We start from the raw sequence: 18,172 nt of genomic DNA, 5'->3' as shown, positions 1-18,172 counted from the left end.
GTGCTTAAGGTGTCATTACCAAAAAAATCATTGCCAAGACATTGTCAAGGAGATTTTCCCCCTGTGTTTTCTTCTATGAGTTTTACAGTTTCAGGTCTTACATTCAGCATTTAATCCACTTTGAGTTCATTTTTGTCAGTGGTGTAATCTAGGTGTCCAATTTTATTTTCTGCATGTGGTTATCCAGTTATCCTAGCACCATTCACTGAAGAGACTATCCTTTCCCCATTGAGTATTCTTGGTCAAATATATATGGGTTTATTTCTGAGCTCTCTATTCTGTTCCACTGATGTATATATCTGTTATTACGCCAGTATCATACTGTTTGGAATACTATACTTTGCAGTATAGTTTGAAATCAGCAAGTGTGATGCTTCCAGTTTTGTTCTTCTTTCTCAGGATTACTTATTCAGGGTCCTTTGTGATTTCATGTGAATTTTAGGATTGTTTGCTGTATTGCTGTTAAAAAAAAAAAAGGCATTGGAATTTTGATAGATATTGCATTGAATATATAAATGGCTTTGGGTAGTATGAACAACATTAATTCTTCTAATCCATGAACACAGGATATTTTTCCATTTGTTTGTGTCTTCTTTAATTTCTTTCATCAGTCTTGTAGTTTTAAGTATACATATCTTTTACCTTCTTGGTTAAATTTATTCCAGATTATTTCACTGTTTTTGATGCTATTGTGAATGAGATATTTCCCCCCAAATATCCTGTTCTTAATGTATAGAAATATAATTAATTTCTGTATGTTGATTTTATATCCTTCAACTTTACTAAATTTGATTAGCTACAACAGTTTTTTTGGTTGAATCTTTATGATTTTCTATATATTAGATATCATCTTCAAATTAAGACAATGGAATCTAAAAAAATAATGCAAACAAATGTATATGCAAAACAGAAAGAGACTCACAGATATAGAGAACAAATTAGCAGCTACCAAAGAAAAGAGGGAAGAGAAAGGGGCAAATTAGGGTTCTGAGATTAATAGATACAAACTATCATGTATAAAATGGATAAGCAATGGGATATATTCCACAGCACAGGGAATTATAGCCATTATCTTGTTAAAACTTTTAATGGAGTGTGAGCTATAAAAATATTGAATCACTATGCTATATACCTAAAAGTAATATAATATTGTAAATCAACTATAGTTCTATTAAAAATAAATAGGGGCTTCATTGGTGGTCCAGTGGTTAAGAATCCACCTTGCAATGCATGGAATACTGGTTCATACCCTGGTCCAGGAGGATCCCATATTCCACAAGGCAATGAAGCCTGTGCCCCACGACAACTACTGAAGCCCACATACCCTAGAGGCTGTGCTCCACAACAAGAGGAGCCACTGCAATAAGAAGCCTGCAGCCCACAACTAGAGAGTAGCCCCTGCTCACTGCAGCTGGAGACAGTCTGCAAGCAGCAGTGAAGACCCAACACACAAAAAATAAATAAACAAAAATAATAAACAATCCGTGATGGAACCACTGGACATCTAAATGCAAAGGAGTGAATATAGATACAAGCTTTTTACACCCGTCACAAAAATTAACTGAAAATGAATCAAAGACCTAAATGTAAAATTATAAAGAATAACATAGAAGAAAAACTATATTACCTTGGATAGAGCAATGACTTTAAATACAACACCAAAGCACAGACCTTGAAAGAGTTGATACTGAACTTCATTAAAATTAATAACTTCTGCTCTGTAAAAGATAATGTCAAGAGAATGAGGAAACCACAAACTGAGAAAAAATATTTGCAAAAGACACATCTGACAGAGGATTAATCCAAAATATACAAAGAACTCTTAAAACTCAACAATAAGAAGACGATCCAGTTTTAAAATTGGCCAAAGACTTCAACAGACACTTCACTGAAGAATAGATACACATGTTACCTAGCATTCATGCTTCTTGGTAATTATTCAAAGGAATTGAAAGCTTATGTTCACACAAAAATCTGCATATGGATTATTTATAGCAGGATTATTCATAATTGACAAAAGTTAGAAGTAACCAAAATGTCCTTCAGTAGGTGAGTGGATAAACAGTGGTACATCTACCCATGAAATATCATTTAATGATATGATATTGATGTATATATGTCATTATACATTTGTCCAAACCAATAGAATGTACAATACCAAGAGTGAATTACAATACAAACTATGAACTTTGGGTCATTATGAGGTGTCAATGTAGGTTTCTGCACTTTAACAGATGTACCATTCTGGTACATGTACTGGATGTACCATCTGGTTGATAATGGAGGAGGCTATGCATGTGTGGGGGCAGGGAGTGTATAAGCAATCCCTATGCTTCCTCTCAATTTTGCTGTGAACCTAAAACTGCTCTACAAAAAAAAAAAGTCTTTAAGAATAATAAAGGATTGAAGTATGAATGTATGCTACAACATAGATGAACTTGAAAACTTTATGTTTATTGAAAGAAGCCATACACAAAAGGTCACATGTTATTCCATTATATAATGTGCCCAGAATAAGCAAATCCATAGACAAAGAAAGCAAACTTGTGGTTGCCAAGAGTGCTGGGGGAGGAGAAATGACTGCTGTTGGCTAAGAGATACTTTTGCGGGGTGGGGATGAAAATGTCCTGGAGTTAGAAGGTGGTAATGGCTATACAATTTTGTGAATATAGTAAAAAAAAAAAAAAAAAAAAAAACCATTGAATTGTATACTTTAAAGGGGTGAGTTTTATGGTATGTGAGTTTTATGTTAATGTGTGCATGGTGTGCTAAGGTACTTCAGTTGTCTCTTATTCTTTGCAACCCTATGTACTACAGCCCACCAGGCTCCTCTGTCTGTGGGATTCTCCAGAAAAGAAAACTGAGGTGGGTTGCCATGCCCTCTTTGAGAGGATCTTCCTGACTCAGGGGTCAGATCTACGTCTCCTGCATTGGCAGGTGGGTTCTTAACACTAGTGCCACCTGGGAACCCCTTGTGTATTAATAATTCTTTTTAAAAGGATTATTTAAATTTGAATTTGAATCAGTTGGGGAAAAAATCAAGCAAACCATTTACTTGTTTGCATTATCTGGATCATATTGTTTTAGCTAGTCAGTTTGATAAGTCAACCCAGTAGCCCCCCATGGTTTCAGTCAGAGGTAGAAGATAGAGGGTTCATTTTATGTCTTTGCCTGTTAGACTCTAAGCTGTAATAGCTGAAGCTGTCTCTTTTTATTGCACTTGTAAATATGCACTAAGGCTCCCAAATAATGGACAGAGCCAATAAACATAATGAATAGATTAATAATAAAACCAAATTATGAAAGGAAAAGAGCAAATGACGGGCATGCACTGTTGTCAGAACAAATTCAGTCAAGTGAGAAAAACAGCCTGTTGGATTCAGCTGCTAAGGAAGCAGCAATTTATTTAGAAAGCAGCTGCCCTTCCAGAATGGATTATCTTTTGATAAAAGTGATGAATATGTATATATGAACAGGGAGGGGCCTGGTTAAAGATTGCACTCAGGATAACTCAATTGATTCTTTCAGAATTGTGCAACTTGGCAATGAATCAGCATCACTGGCAGGCCATTTGCTTTTCTGTGGCAGTATGTGGTTGAAACACACTCTTCTCTCTCAGCTTCCATGTTACACTAGCTAACCCGACCTACAAAATGAGAGAGAAGACTGTTCCTATAGAGATTTAGGATTGGGTCATTTTCATATGCTTCCCATCACTAATATAGTTTATAAATGTAAAGTATATCAAATGCCTTTGAAACTCTCAGTTGAAAAGGGGAATTTGAGCAGGTCAAAAAAAATCAAAGACAACCCACCCCCAAGTCACAAAATTAACAATCTTTAAACATCCATTCCTCACCCAGGAGTGAGTGAAGTAGAGAGGTTTGACTGAAACTGCCACTTTGGCTAAGTTTGTAAGAAGCTCCTTTTATCTTCCAGGTTTCTTTCATTTGCTTGCTGACCCTTAGATAAAAGGACAGAACTCTTAGCTTCACCTAGTGGCCCAAGAAGCCACTTCCCTTTTCAGTAGAGCCTGGAGCAGAACCAGAGCCCCACCCTACCTCTGTTCATATCCCCTTGGGGTATGCCAGCCAAGAACTATAAAAGAGCTGAGCAAGGATAGAGTAAGGGTCTTGTCCCAGGTCTATATCTCAGTTCTAATAACTTTGGGCAGGTTACTCACTATTTAAACCTCAGCTTCCTCATCTGTATATTAGAGATAATAATAGTATTTAATCCACAGGGTTGCCGCCGCTGCTGCTAAGTCATTTCAGTTGTGTCCGACTCTGTGCGACCCCATTGATGGAAGCCCACCAGGCTCCCCCGTCCCTGGGATTCTCCAGGCAAGAACACCGGAGTGGGTTGCCATCCACAGGGTTACTAGGGGATTAAATGAAGTCATGCTATGGTTGTTAATAGTACTTTCTCTCCTTACTTAAGTATCCCTCCTACATAAATGAAAGATGAGAGAGACTGAGTTTCTAGCTTAGAATCTCAACGGATAAATATTAATCACTAGAAAAAGAATGAGTCTCTGTCAGTAACTTCTGACTTGTTGTCTGAAAATTTGGAACTCAGTTTGATGAAAAGGTTTCCTTTCTGGGATGCACTTCCTCTGGCACCATCTGGCTCAGTGTGGTAACCCTCAAGGCAGGTTCAGGTGACTTGGGTCACCTGACTCATCCCATGGTGCACACAGAAGGTGAGGACTCCAAGGGGAGAACATTGAATGGAGGAGAGTGGGAGAAGGAGGCTCCTCACATGGCCACTCTGCTCCTGTTAATGATCCTGGTTGCCGAGGAGGATAAATCACGGTTTCCCAGCAGTAGATCCAGGATTCATTGACTCAGTGACTCCAATGGACATTTTGCTGGCAGCCTTTGGTATTTCTGCACTTTTACAGTGAGGAAGACAAATAATCTTAGGAACCAAAAGAAATGCCTCTGTATGACCATAGCACATGTGTTCTTCTGAACTTCATGGAGGATTGTGGTAAGATAGAATTCCTGAGAGTATTTGTTGTAAAGTGTTGTGAAATTTTCTGTGTGTGTTTTTTCTTAAAACTTGTCTTTTATGAAAAGGCACCTGCTTCCTTTAACTGGAAGCACTTTGTGTGTGCAACAACTTTCTAGAGCAACTGCTGTGAGAAATCATTTTATGCAAACTTAAGGACTTCCTAGTGAGGAAAAATTGCTTCAAAGAGGAATAGCTCCTATTATTGTTCTGAGGACAATAAAGTATTATTCCCTTATCATGAAAAAGATAGTCACAGAGGTTCCTGCTACTTATACAACCAACTAACATGACTAATTGTTCTCTTTCCACTTATGCTGCTTATAAGAGAAGTTGTAAAAGAAACAGAAGATGAGCCGGGGGGAAGGCAGTGGAGTTCTATATTTAGTCCTAATAGGCAAGCTGGGTAAAGAAATCACCTGTGGCTCTGACTGAGGGAAGTTGTGGTACCAAAATCACCTGAAATCCACGATTTATCCTAGTAAGATGTTCTAGGAATGAAAGTAGGAGAAGGCAATGGCACCCCACTCCAGTACTTTTGCCTGGGAGATCCCATGGATGGAGGATCCTGGTGGGCTACAGTCCATGGGGTCGTGAGGAGTCAGACACAACTGAGCAACTTCACTTTCACTTTCATGCATTGGAGAAGGAAATGGCAACCCACTCCAGTGTTCTTGCCTGGAGAATCCCAAGGATGGGGGAGCCTGATGGCCTGCCGTCTATTGGGTCGCACAGAATCGGACACGACTGACGTGACTTAGCAACAGCAGCAGCAGCAGCAAGAAAGAAAGTAATATAAGAACTCAGATGAATTAGAAGGAAACCTTTACCAAAGCCTGAGAATATGAATCAGGATTAGACTGAGCAGTGATATATAATGTGAGAAAGATTTTTTTAATGTATTTATTTTTAATTATTTTTGGCTGTGCTGGGTTTTTGTTGTTGCGCCTAGGCTTTCTTTAGTTGTAGTGAGCAGGGGCTCTTCTCCAGTTGTGGTGTGTGGGCTTCGCACTACAGTGGCTTCTCTTGTGGCTTTCAGGCTCTAAAGCATGGGCTCAGGAGTTGTGGTGCACGGACTTAGTTACCCCTGAAGCATGTGGTTGGTATCTTACCAGACCAGACACTGAACCTGTGTCCCATGCATTGTAAGGTAGATTCTCAACCACTGGACCATCAGGGAAGCCTGAGAAAGACGTCTGATTTTACCTGCTTATTTTTTAATTCTATTTTAATTTTTGTTGACATATAATTGATTATAATGCTGTGCCAATCTCTGCTATATAGCAAAGTGACTCAGTTATTCACATATAGACATTCTTTTCTAATTGTTTATTTGGATATTATATTTTTCATATACTTATAATATTTTAAATGGTTGTGTTTAATGTTGGCTATTTAAGTAAGAAAATGTGCTTTCAAAAAAATGAAGAATAATATAACAGAAATCTTACCAAGCACTATCTTTCTGTTACCTGTGCTCAGGGTTACCTGTTTATTTGGACCATGAGATAGATCATTATTAAGTCATTCATGGATATGAAGGGAAATTTCAGAAAGAAATTGCTTTCTCTATGAAAAGGGCCAATCTTGATTAATAACACTCTCTAGATACTTTCAGATATTTGTCTTTTATAATCATCTTGAGCGTGTGTGTGTGTGCTCAGTCACGTCTGCTCTTTGCAACCCCATGGACTGTAGCCCACTAGGCTCCTCTGTCTATGGGATTTCCCAGCAAGAATACTGGAGCAGGTTGCTGTTTCCTTCTCCAGGGGATCTTCCCAACCTGGGGATCGAACCCATGACTCTTGCTCATCTTACTTGTACTTATCCCAGGACAAACACTAGTGGATTTTCTTCTGTGTACATTAGATAAACTGAATTTTTCAGTCAAGGCCGGAAGGTTTAGACCAGATTTCTACCTGGGAATGTTATGAAATATGGAATACTATAATAAGGGGCAAATAAGGGACAAGTGCTTGTACCTTGACTAAATTCAGTTTCTTATCTAATATACACAGAAAAAAGCCACCGGTGTTTGTCCTGGGATAAGTGGTGAGAAACAAGGAGAGCAGGAAGGATTTTCGAGGTTAGGAGACAAATTCAAAAGACCACCACCATGCTTTCTGCATTCCCTTGCATCAGAAATGAAGATCCACACAGGAGGAAAAGAGAGGGGGTAAGAAGGAGGGGGCTCATCCATGGGTGGTTCAGTATAAGCAGAGCCGTGTTAGCTCCTGTCATACTGTCATTTGCTGGGTCTGTCCCATACATCCAGGCCCAGAAGCAGATTCTCACCCAGGGAATGTGCCAAGTACTATAATCAACTCATTGCAAAACAACGTCTTGCTCTCTTGTAGTTGCAAAACTCCCTCATATATCTTTTGGCCCCTAGCTAAGGCTGCTTTATCTCTCAGGATCCCAAATGTGTCATCGTATTATGGAAATCTGCAGGTCGATATATTCTTAGCTCAGAGGAAGACTGTTCATTTCCTTAAGAAATGTTTTATGGAATTCCTGCCAAGAAAGACCTAACACTGTTCCAGCAACTGGGAGTACAAAGTTAGGCCAAATCGCCTCTTTCTCTCATGTGTGTTGGGAAAGTAAAAACAAGAACTACAAAGCCCTTGGTTTTGTGGGACTAAAAATCTATAGGAAAGACTGATGATTGGCCCAGTAGTATTGGAAGGTAGTTAAATGTGAAGATAGGGGAAGCACACTATAATGGGAGAATGGAGCAAGGGAGCCTGACTCCCAGAAGAGGTGTCAGGGAAAACTTCCCAGAGTGAGGGACATGTTAGTGAGACCTAAAGGGTGAGTGGGCACCCCTGATGGCTCAGGGGTAAAGAACTTCCAAATGCAGGAGATGTGGGTTTGATCCCGGGTTGGGAAGATCCCCTGGAGAAGGACATGGCAACCCACTCCAGTATTCTTGCCTGGAGAATTCCATGGACAGAGGATCCTGGAGGGCTACAGTCCACGGGGTCGCAAAGAGTTAGATGTGATTTAGCAACTGAGCACAAAAGGGGGAGTAGAAGTTAGTCAGGTGAAGAAGGTTAAAAAGATTATCAGGCAGTGGGAACAGCACATGGAGAAGACCAAGGGTGAAAAGAATCTCAGTTTTGCTAGAGAATGAAGTGCGTGAGTGCATGTCTCCCCACATGAGGTGGGGAGACAACAGGGTAACAGAAGGCATCTCAAACATAAGATGCCTACCAAGTAGCCAATCTGCCGCTTCTTTCTAAACAAACCCCAGTGGACATTCCTTAATCACAGGGAAGAAGACACATGAAAAGAGAAGCCTCCCCTTGAAAGGGACACAGGGAACCGTTAGCCTCTGGGCAGAACTGGACTCCAGTTAAAGCCAGAAGAGAGTTAAAGATGGAGAAAAGCTTGTCAGTTATAGGAAACATTCCGTGGAAACTTTGGGTGGGAGGACAACAGCAGGAAATTGAATCAAAAGCACAGAACACAGGGACTTCCCCTGTGGTCCAGTGATTAAGACACTGTGCTTCGACTTCAGGGTTGCAGGTTTGATTCCTGTTGGGGAAGCTAAGATCCCACATGCCATGGTCAAAAGATTTTTTTTAAAAAAGCATAGAACACAGAGATGTGAGTGGAGGGGTAGATAACCAGAAGAGATTGCATACTAGGAGGTGAAAAAAAAATTAATGGTTACATGGCAAAATGGACTTAGCTAATTAGGATTCTTTTAGTTAAAAGTAATAGAAAGTCCCTTGAATTGGTATGATATAAAAAACAAGTGAAGGGGCATTTGGCATAAAGATACAGAGATCTTTCATGGATCCGAGGGAGAGAATGCAGGAAGAATGGACCCTGAAGAAGAAGCTAGAAACAAGAACTATTACGTCTTTGCTTCTCTCTGCCTATTTTCTTATATATAGCTAATTAATTTTATCTGCTTTTTTGTCCACAGAGTGGATGCAGATCTCAAATTTACACATTCTGTTTCTAACAAAACGCGCTAGCAAACCATAACCAACTTCAGACCCAGTTCCAAAATTCCTTCAGTGATTTGATTGTCACAACCTGGGTACATGTCCGTTGCTTTTCCACATGGGACAAATGTGACAGTTAGCCCTGAACTCAGGAGCAGGGCTCCAAATTGTGATTCAGGAAGTTGACTCTAATACCCTCAAAATAACTTACAAATGCTTTTCTGGCTATATGGGGTTGTCAGTGGTGGAGGGGTCCCTCTGGCCTTTCAGGGATTAGCAAACTCCTGGGTAAGTTATCTTACTGAGGCGTATTGGAGGTCTGATGACTGTGAAGACCCCAGTTGCTCCGCATGGTGTCTCCTGTGGCCCAAAATGAATGAGACTTCCAAACTACACAGCTCCCAAGGAGGTGACTTGAGGCCTACAGTAGATTGTGTAAAGGTACACGTGGAGAAGTTCCCTCTCTTTCCTCCATGCAGCGGCTGCTCTTTGCCCTCCAGGTGCTCATTACACTGCAGAGGGTCTCATTTTTTTGTGGACACCAGAATCTACACATGCCATGGTTAAAATTCAAATTCCTGGGTCCAATCTTAACAATTCCAATTCACTGGTTTGATTCAATATCTAGGAATCTTCATTAAAAATTTTTTTTAAATTTTATATTGGAGGATAGTTGATTTATAGTGTTATGTTAGTTTCAGGTGTACAACAAAGTGATTTAGTTATACATATGAATATATCCATATACATACTCATATTTCCATTCTTTCTCAGTTTCTTTTCCCACATAGGTTATTACAAATTGTTGAGTTGAGTTCCCTCTACTATACAGTAGGTCTTTGTTGGCTGTTTTATATATAGTAGTGGGTAGGAATCTTCATTTTAAACAAGTACCTCAGGTGAGTCCAGTGCATGAAATCCTTGAATCACACTTTGAGAAATTTGGCAATGCCAGTTTGATGGCAACTTTCAGGATCTTAATCATGCAACCAGCTAAAAATCACTCCTTAAAGCTATATTTAACTCATTTTATATATCTACATACATCAGATTATTTCATTTGTGACTCAAATTTGTATTAAATACAAAAATGTCTTTTTTTGCATCATGTTTATTTATTTTCTGATTTCACACCCAACATTGAAATTGCTCCTGCTTAATAATTCTTTTTTTTTTTTTTTTTGTCTCTGCTTTTTATTACACTGTCTAAGCTTGTCATAACTTTCTTCCCAAGGGGCAGGTATTTTTTCTTACTCTTTTTAAATTTTATTTATTTATTTTTTTTTTACTTTACAATATTGTATTGGTTCTGCCATACATCAACATGCATCCGCCACAGATGTACACGTGCTCCCATTCTGAACCCCACCACCACCACCTCCCTCCCCATACCATCCTTCCGGGTCATCCCAGTGCACCAGCCCCAAGCCTCCTGCATTCCGCATCGAACCTGGACTGGCAATTCACCTCCCATACGATATTATACATGTCCCAATGACATTCTCCCAAATCATCCCCCCCGTCCCTCTCCCACAGAGTCCAAAAGACTGCTCTACACATCTGTGTCTCCTCTGCTGTCCTGCATACAGGGTTGTCATTACCATTTTTCTAAATTCCATATATATGAGTTAGTATACTGTATTGGTGTTTTTCTTTCTGGCTTACTTCACTAATGTTTCTGACTCTGTCCTCTGAGCAAACTCTTTTTCTTTAGTAAATAATTTACTACCGGTGACAGTCTGGTGATCTTTGCTTGTATCCCTTGGCTAACTTAGTTGTAGAGGTAGGAAAGCAATGTTTTGCTTTTTAACCTGTTACTTCTGTACTTTTTAGGTCAGGCCTGCGTGCACGTGTGTGTGCTAAGTCACTTCAGTCATGTCTGACTCTTTGCGACCCCATGGACCATAGCCCCCCAGGTTCCCCTGTTCGTGGGATTCTCCAGGTAAGAATACTGGAGTGGGTTGCCATGCCCTCCTCCAGAGGATCTTCCTGACCCAGGGATCAAACCTGTGCCTCTTATGCCTCCTGCATTGGCAGGCAGGTTCTTTACTATTTGGGTCAGGAGCAGGTATAATAACATGCAACAAACAAAAATGTTAGGGTAAGTATGAAACTGAGAACCAGGAGTTCCAAATTATCTGTTTATCCTGAAAATAATAAAATCCCAGAATGCCAGAACTGGTAGAGATTTAGAGTCAATCCATCATTAGGTTGGCTGTAATAATATGAACTGTTTATTAAGTAACTTCTATGTGTGGGGAATTCTATGTGCTTTGTATGTATTATTTCATCTAATCTTCACAGTAACACTTGAGAAAGGGATCATTATTCCTAATCGAGCCAGGGTTTTAAGAACATCTCAATAGGCTTGATCAGTGAGGACAGTCAATTAATAGGGATTAATATAAAGCCAGTCACAGCCGCATGGACAGGGAGGCCTGGCGTGCTGCGATTCATGGGGCCGCAAAGAGTCGGACACAACTGAGCGACTGAACTGAACTGAATACAAAGCCGTTTACCTGGCCTCCAAACGTGGCTGCACGAGTTTGGGATGGGTAAGATTGGACTCCACAGAATTTTTGCATGAAATGACATGTGTGTTTTCACTGTGTCTGTAAAGCTATTAATAAATAGGCAATAGAACCACTGCCAGCAAAGCTGTTTTCCTAAGCATCAATTCATGGACAGAAGTTTTGTTCACTCTTTTCTCTGCTCATTGTTCTGTGTGGTTGATTCTAGACTCCATAGTTTATGAGAAATTTTGACCAACCAATCTCCAAAGGAGAGATACAGGGTCCTGAAAGACATTTCCTCTGAAGAACATATAAAGGAATGGAGGTTATTTAAAACCCCCTTAACATGAAAGCTACTTTGAATCCTTGAAGAGCTATGAGATGCACTCAGGAAGACAATGTGTGGTTCTGAGAACAGTAAGAGGTATGATAGATGGCCCTCATAGGGAGACAAATTTCAGCACAAGGTAAGGAAGCACTTTCCAACAACAAGGGCTGTACAACTACAATATGGAGCCCTGTGTGAGGCAGCAGGCTCCCCCTCCCTGGAGCATCCATGAAGATGAATCACTTACCCGGGAAGTTTGGGAGGAGATTCATTCCAGGATGTGGGATTGGGTCCTATGACTTCTCAGATCCCTTCCAATTCTGAGAACTTATTATTCTGGTACCACAGATAGGTTTTAGAAAGCTACCATATAAAAGACACTAAATCAGTGCTTTGAAGCACAGAAAATAAGGCATGATTCTTGCATTCAAATTACTTACCACCTAATGGATAAAAAGACAAGTTAAAAAGTAAATATATAAATGCATAGTTCCTATTTGCAGGAAAGGAATGGAGATGAAGAGAATGGACTTGTGGACACAGTGGGAGAAAGAAAGGGCTAGGCAAACTGAGAAAGTAGCACCGACACACACGTATATATATACTATCATGTGTGAAATAGATAACTCCTGGGAAGTTACTTTATAACACAGGGAGCCCAGCCTGGTGCTCTGTGATGACCTAGATGAGTGGGATAGGGGGAGGGGAGGAAGGCATAAGAGGGAGGGGATCTATATATAATTATGGCTGATTTGCATTGTTGTATGGCAGAAACCAATACAACACTGTAAAACAATTTTCCTCCAATTAAAAATTAAATTAATAAAATGTGTAGTTCAACCCCCTTTTACAGCTGAGGTTAAAGTCAACATCTTCGTAGCTTCATTTATTGATGAAAGAATTGAGACTGAGGGATAGAGTGGATATTGGATCAGGTGTTGTACATAATAGAATAGAGATTCTATTATAGGGTGACGTTAATACTATATTAAAGTGATATAAAAAAATAAAAAAAAAATAAAGTGATATTTTATTCAGGGGTTTTGGGGATTCTGTATAACCCTTCCATTTAAATGATTCTGATGGTTATAGACAAAAGGTGAAGTAAACCAGAGAAAGTAAAGTAATATTGTGCAATGTCTGTAGACTAGTCTCTATATTCCAGTGGTCTAGGCTGTACTGTTTGGAGAAATTGTTTCTCTAAGTGGGTTGGATTGAATTGCATGGAAACAAAGCAGGCTGTTGGGCCCACTCTTTGTAAATACCTTCCACAAAACCAAACCCTCCTCCCTGATCCTACAACTATAACAGGCAACAAGGAAAAGACAAGTACCAGCTGCAGTTTGCATGTGGACTTGACCTCTGCTACCTGCCATGGATCTTCTCACTCAGATCCTGCCATCACGTGGGAGACAAGGAGGAAAGATTGCCAAGGCTGCCCCTGGAAGGAAACAAAAGGAGAGAAGAGAAGAGAAACAAAACACACTGAGACTGTTTTCTTTAAGAGCTTTACCTGCTGGTAACTGGCCAATCCAAACTTGGACTCCTCCTCTAGGGGAGAGTCTCCCACTGTATCCCAAGTCACCCTGTGAGAGGGCAGGAGACAGGAGTATTAGGTGAGAGAGCCCAAGAGAGTCTTGGACTTTATTCTCCCAGAGGTCAACATTGCTGTTTTATATCATAAAGTTAATGATTCCTGTTTCTAAGTTACCTTTGGTGTGTTCATCACACCTTTTTAAAATTAATTTTTATTGAAGTATAATTGCTATACAATGTTGTGTTTCTGCTGTGCAGCAAAGTGAATCAGCCGTACGTATACATATATCTCCTTTTTTTGGATTTCCTTCCCACTTAGGTCACCACAGAGCATTGAGTAGGGTTCCCTGTGCTATCGGAGAAGGCAATGGCACCCCACTCCAGTACTCTTGCCTGGAAAATCCCATGGATGGAGGAGCCTGGTAGGCTATAGTCCATGGGGTCGCTAAGAGTCGGACACGACTGAGTGACTTCCCTTTCACTTTTCACTTTCATGCATTGGAGAAGGAAATGGCAACCCACTCCAGTGTTCTTGCCTGGAGAATCCCATGGACAGGGGAACCTGGTGGGCTTCTGTCTATGGGGTTGCACAGAGTTGGACACAACTGAAGCGACTTAGCAGTAGCAGCAGCCCTGTGTTATACAGTAGGTTTTCATTAGTTCTCTATTTTATACACAGTATCAATAGTGTATGTACACGAACCCCAATCTCCCAATTCATCCCACCTTCCTTACCCCACTTGGCATCCATATGTTTTGTTTCTACATTACATCTTTTTAAGGGCTATGAGCTCTTTGAATAAATGTTAACTAGTTGTATGGCTTAAGAGTTGAACATTAGTTGGAATCTCAGATAATTTTTTGAAATACCTAGACAAGAATTTAATGATTATGAACTATGCAATAGGCATTCTGCATAAATTAATAAGTTACAAAATTTATTATAATAACCCTGTGATTCAAGGATTATTATTAACAAAAGATTTTGTTTTCCATCACACTGAGGTTTCACACAAACATACTTCTGTTCATTCTGCGGCAAACTGAAAAACTTCTGAGAGTGTAGTTCTTAGTAATCTGAGGTGTGTTTGTGTTTCACAGGTTCCTTCAATCTTGGATCTTCTTTGCCAGTACCCAGCCTTGGGTTATTCCTCATGTAATTCTTCATGTCTGTTCTGTCTGCTGCCACCCCTAGGCAGCACGAAGAATTTCTGTGAGTAACAAATAGCTCAGTTGGTAAAGAATCCACCTGCTATGCAGGAGACCCTGGTTCAATTCCTGGGTTGGGAAGATCTGCTGGAGAAGGGATAGGCTACCTACTCTAGTATTCTTGGGCTTCCCTTGTGGCTCAACTGGTAAAGAATCCACCCATAATGTGGGAGACCTGGGTTTGATCCCTGGGTTGGGAAGATTGCCTGGAGCAAGGGAAAGGCTACCCACTCTGTATTCTGGCCTGGAGAATTCCAGTACAGTCTATGGGGTCACAAAGAGCCGGACACGATTGAGCGACTATCACTTTCATGAAGCCACACTCCCAGGGTTCACTCTGATATATGCATGCTCTCCTGGGCAGGAGTCTCATTGCTCTTCATGTAATCACTTTACACATCACTGTTAACTCCCTGATACATCCCTCTTAGTATTGATTCTATATTTTTCCATACTCCCTAAACCTTCCACCTTTGACCCGACTCCTTCTCCACAACTTCATTCTTAGCAGATGGCCATTCTACTATAATATGCCCCCCACTTCAAATGGATGCTCACTGACTTTTCTTCATAGAGACTTGATCACCATAGCAACCACTGCTAGCTTTGGTTCATTTCCTCAGAAGCCCATACTGGCAGAGATAGCTGAATCATGGAACTTTTGCAAGGAAATGCTGGGAACCCTTGGTTCTGGGGCCTGAAATCTCAAGGGCAGCTGTAAATTCAACTAACCAGAAAGAAACAGATCCAGAAGGACAAAGGGAAAGCAAAAGGGAGTCTAGAAATAGCCATCTCTTGTCCTGCCAGCTTCTTGAGGGAAGTCATAGGTTCTGTGAAAAAATAGAGGTAGAGCTGAAATTTGAAAGCCTAATATCAAAAGACATCATGCCTTGTTTCTTGCATTACTTTGAATGCATTAAAAATGTGAACTTTAAAGAAAGAAAATGAATATCTGACACTGTTTATCCCTTCAGACTTACAGAGTTAAAAGATGGAGTGATATAGAAGGAGCCGCAGGGCTCCAGACCTGCACGCCCGCCAAGTGGCCCCGCCGCCAGAAACGCAAGCCTGAAACACCAAGGAGGCGCCCCGTGAGCCCGGCTCCCGCCGCCCGCCGGCCGGCCCCGTCCTTAGGCACGTCCTCCCGTCCACTTGCTCGCCGGAGACATGGAGTCCTGAAGGAGATCCGAACTCTTCAGAAGACCACACACCTGCTGTTAAGAAAGAACCCCTTATGCCGCCTGGTGAGCTCCACGGAGCCTCCCGCCAACCCCTGTGCAGCCTCCTTTGTTTAAATTTCCCGGGTGTTGGGGCCCTGTCATCTCTTGCCCAAACGGCAAGGGACCTCTTCTATAATCTGATCAGGGACACTTCAGCTCCTGAAAACTTGAGCCTGCCGAGGGCAACTTCTCATTCTTTATAGAGTTCGTTTCTAACCCCCACCACCTTTGAAACTGTGCTCTTTGATTTTGTAAAAGGAACTCTCTCATCCAACCACCCTCTCATCCCTTCTCCTGCCCTAACAGATTGTCTCCTCCTCTCCCCACACCATGACCAGGATAGATGTGCCCATCTCTAACCTCCTTGGAGTTGACACCTAGTTAGGTGTTAGCTACTAGTTAGGTCCCAAGGTTAAGCACCAGGAAGGAAGAACAGAAGTGAAGATTCATGGAGGCTCACAGAGAGAGTCTGTCTTCTTTGAGTCTCCTTTTCCTCTCTACTCTTCCCCTTGCTCCCCATCCCCGCTCTTTCACAGGCAAGAGAAATATGTGTTCAATTCACTCGTGGTGTGGACTTCAATTGGCAAGCCCAGGCCCTGTTGGCCCTACAAGAGGCGGCAGAAGCATTTCTAGTTCATCTCTTTGAGGATGCCTATCTCCTCTCCTTACACGCCTGCCGCGTCACGCTCTTCCCGAAGGATGTGCAGCTGGCCCGGAGGACCCGAGGCATTCAGGAAGGGCTTGGCTGAGCTCTGGCCACCCGCCCAAATCTCTGGTTGATACCAGAGCTTCTGCCTGTAGCCAGGACCAGATCCACGGAGTACAAGGTGTTGCCTGGACTTGCTCTCTCAAAGCAGAGCGTGCGAGTTGCTTTTGTAGTTAGTTGTTTTTTAGAAGAAGACTGCATGGCTTTCCTCTGTAACAGAGGCAATATATGAGAGAATCAACACATTCCAGAAATCCTGAGAATAATTTTCAGATGAAGAGACTCTAAGGTTGACTTCACTTTGCAAATTATTCATATGACTGATGATTTGGAAGACATCAGATTTTCTAGGTTATAGGCAAAAAGGATATTTACTGATTATTTTAAATCTTCTTGTACCATTTAAATTTTTTTACCATATATATATATTTACTTTTATTTAAAACATGATGGAAAAAAATAAGAGAAAACCAGTCAGTTGCATGGAAGAGCCTGGTGCATCCAGCGTACAAATCTCTGTTTCAGATTGACTTCATCATTAACGGCAGAAGCAAGTTTGTATGTGGACTGTACCTGTCAACAGATTATACAGCTTTTCAAAAACTCAATTGGGATGAAAATAGAAAATTGTTAAGGTTTGATGTTCTGGCTCCTTCTGGTAAATTCCTGCCAAAATCATTCAGAAATTCCAACTTGTAGAATTTATTTTATTCTTTATTTGCAAATCATAGACAATGTATCATAATTTATACTTCAGAATTTTTCATTCCAGGATTTTAAAGAGCCTTTTCAATGTTTTTACAGGTATTTTTATAACTTCCTTGTGGAAAGAGAATAAAAATAATTCTTAATGAAAAAAAAAAAGATGGAGTGATAGTTTAAGCCTATTTAACAAACATTTGTTATGGTCCTCTTTAGATAATGAAAAAGAATGAATATAATATAGAATCTGTACTAATGGGAGATATATACAGCTAGGGGAAAACAAAAGGTTTCCAATTAGACTTAAGTCAGTTCTTACAGAGGCATTTCTGTCACAAAGCACAAGCCTACATGGAATCTCCATGAATTTGGGGAATGCTGTCCAATAAAGAAAGCATTTAGCCTTTACAGCACATCCAAATTACCAAGGCAGTTCATTCTCTTTTGATTTAGTTCACCATGAGACAGTAGCTTCCTTATAGGGGACTCATCAGTCACAGTTCTTGGGGCTTTGAGTTTTCCCTTTCCTTCATCACCCTTAACCTTACTTCTACAGCAGCTGAGAAAGAAGTGCTCTCTTGGTCAAATTTTGAGGACAAGTTTAGGCTACACCAGAGAAGGCAATGGCACCCCACTCCGGTACTCTTGCCTGGAAAATCCCATGGATGGAGGAGCCTGGTGGGCTGTAGTCCATGGGGTCGCTGAGAGTCGGACACAACTGAGCAACTTCACTTTCACTTTTCACTTTCCTGCATTGGGGAAGGAAATGGCAACCCACTCCAGTGTTCTTGCCTGGAGAATCCCAGGGACAGGGGAGCCTGGTGGGCTGCCGTCTATGGGGTCGCACAGAGTTGGACACGACTAAAGCGACTTAGCAATAGCAATTAGGCTACACAACAAAGCACTACAATAAAACAGAGTCACACTGTACCCGTGTAAGAACAAAGTACAGTGAAAACACAGACAGGGCAATTTATGTTGTCCTGGGG

At 40.9% G+C, this 18,172-nt stretch overlaps 1 protein-coding gene across 27 annotated transcripts in view; it reads left to right on the top strand.

Moving 5' to 3' along the window:
- Positions 1–16,951, top strand: part of LOC147376237 (histone H3-like centromeric protein A) — a 213,440-nt gene extending 196,489 nt beyond the window's left edge. For 5 of the 27 annotated variants that reach the window (XM_086392219.1, XM_086392225.1, XM_086392220.1 and 2 more), the window contains 4 exons: positions 7,032–7,189; positions 10,803–10,911; positions 15,530–15,799; positions 16,312–16,951. In XM_086392219.1, the coding sequence (XP_086248345.1) occupies positions 7,158–7,189; positions 10,803–10,911; positions 15,530–15,799; positions 16,312–16,524 (624 nt within the window). In that variant the 5' untranslated portion in view covers positions 7,032–7,157 and the 3' untranslated portion in view covers positions 16,525–16,951. The other 22 variants (XM_086392218.1, XM_086392226.1, XM_086392230.1 and 19 more) reach the window with 15 other exon arrangements.
- Positions 16,952–18,172: the final 1,221 nt, after the last annotated feature.

Source organism: Bos grunniens, chromosome 3, assembly GCF_055505025.1.
Source record: "Bos grunniens cultivar Pamir isolate PY7600 chromosome 3, Bosgru_T2T1.0, whole genome shotgun sequence".
Classification (NCBI taxonomy): domain Eukaryota; kingdom Metazoa; phylum Chordata; class Mammalia; order Artiodactyla; family Bovidae; genus Bos; species Bos grunniens.
Note: the sequence above shows the minus strand (reverse complement) of the source record. Positions and strands in the feature narration are given on the sequence as shown.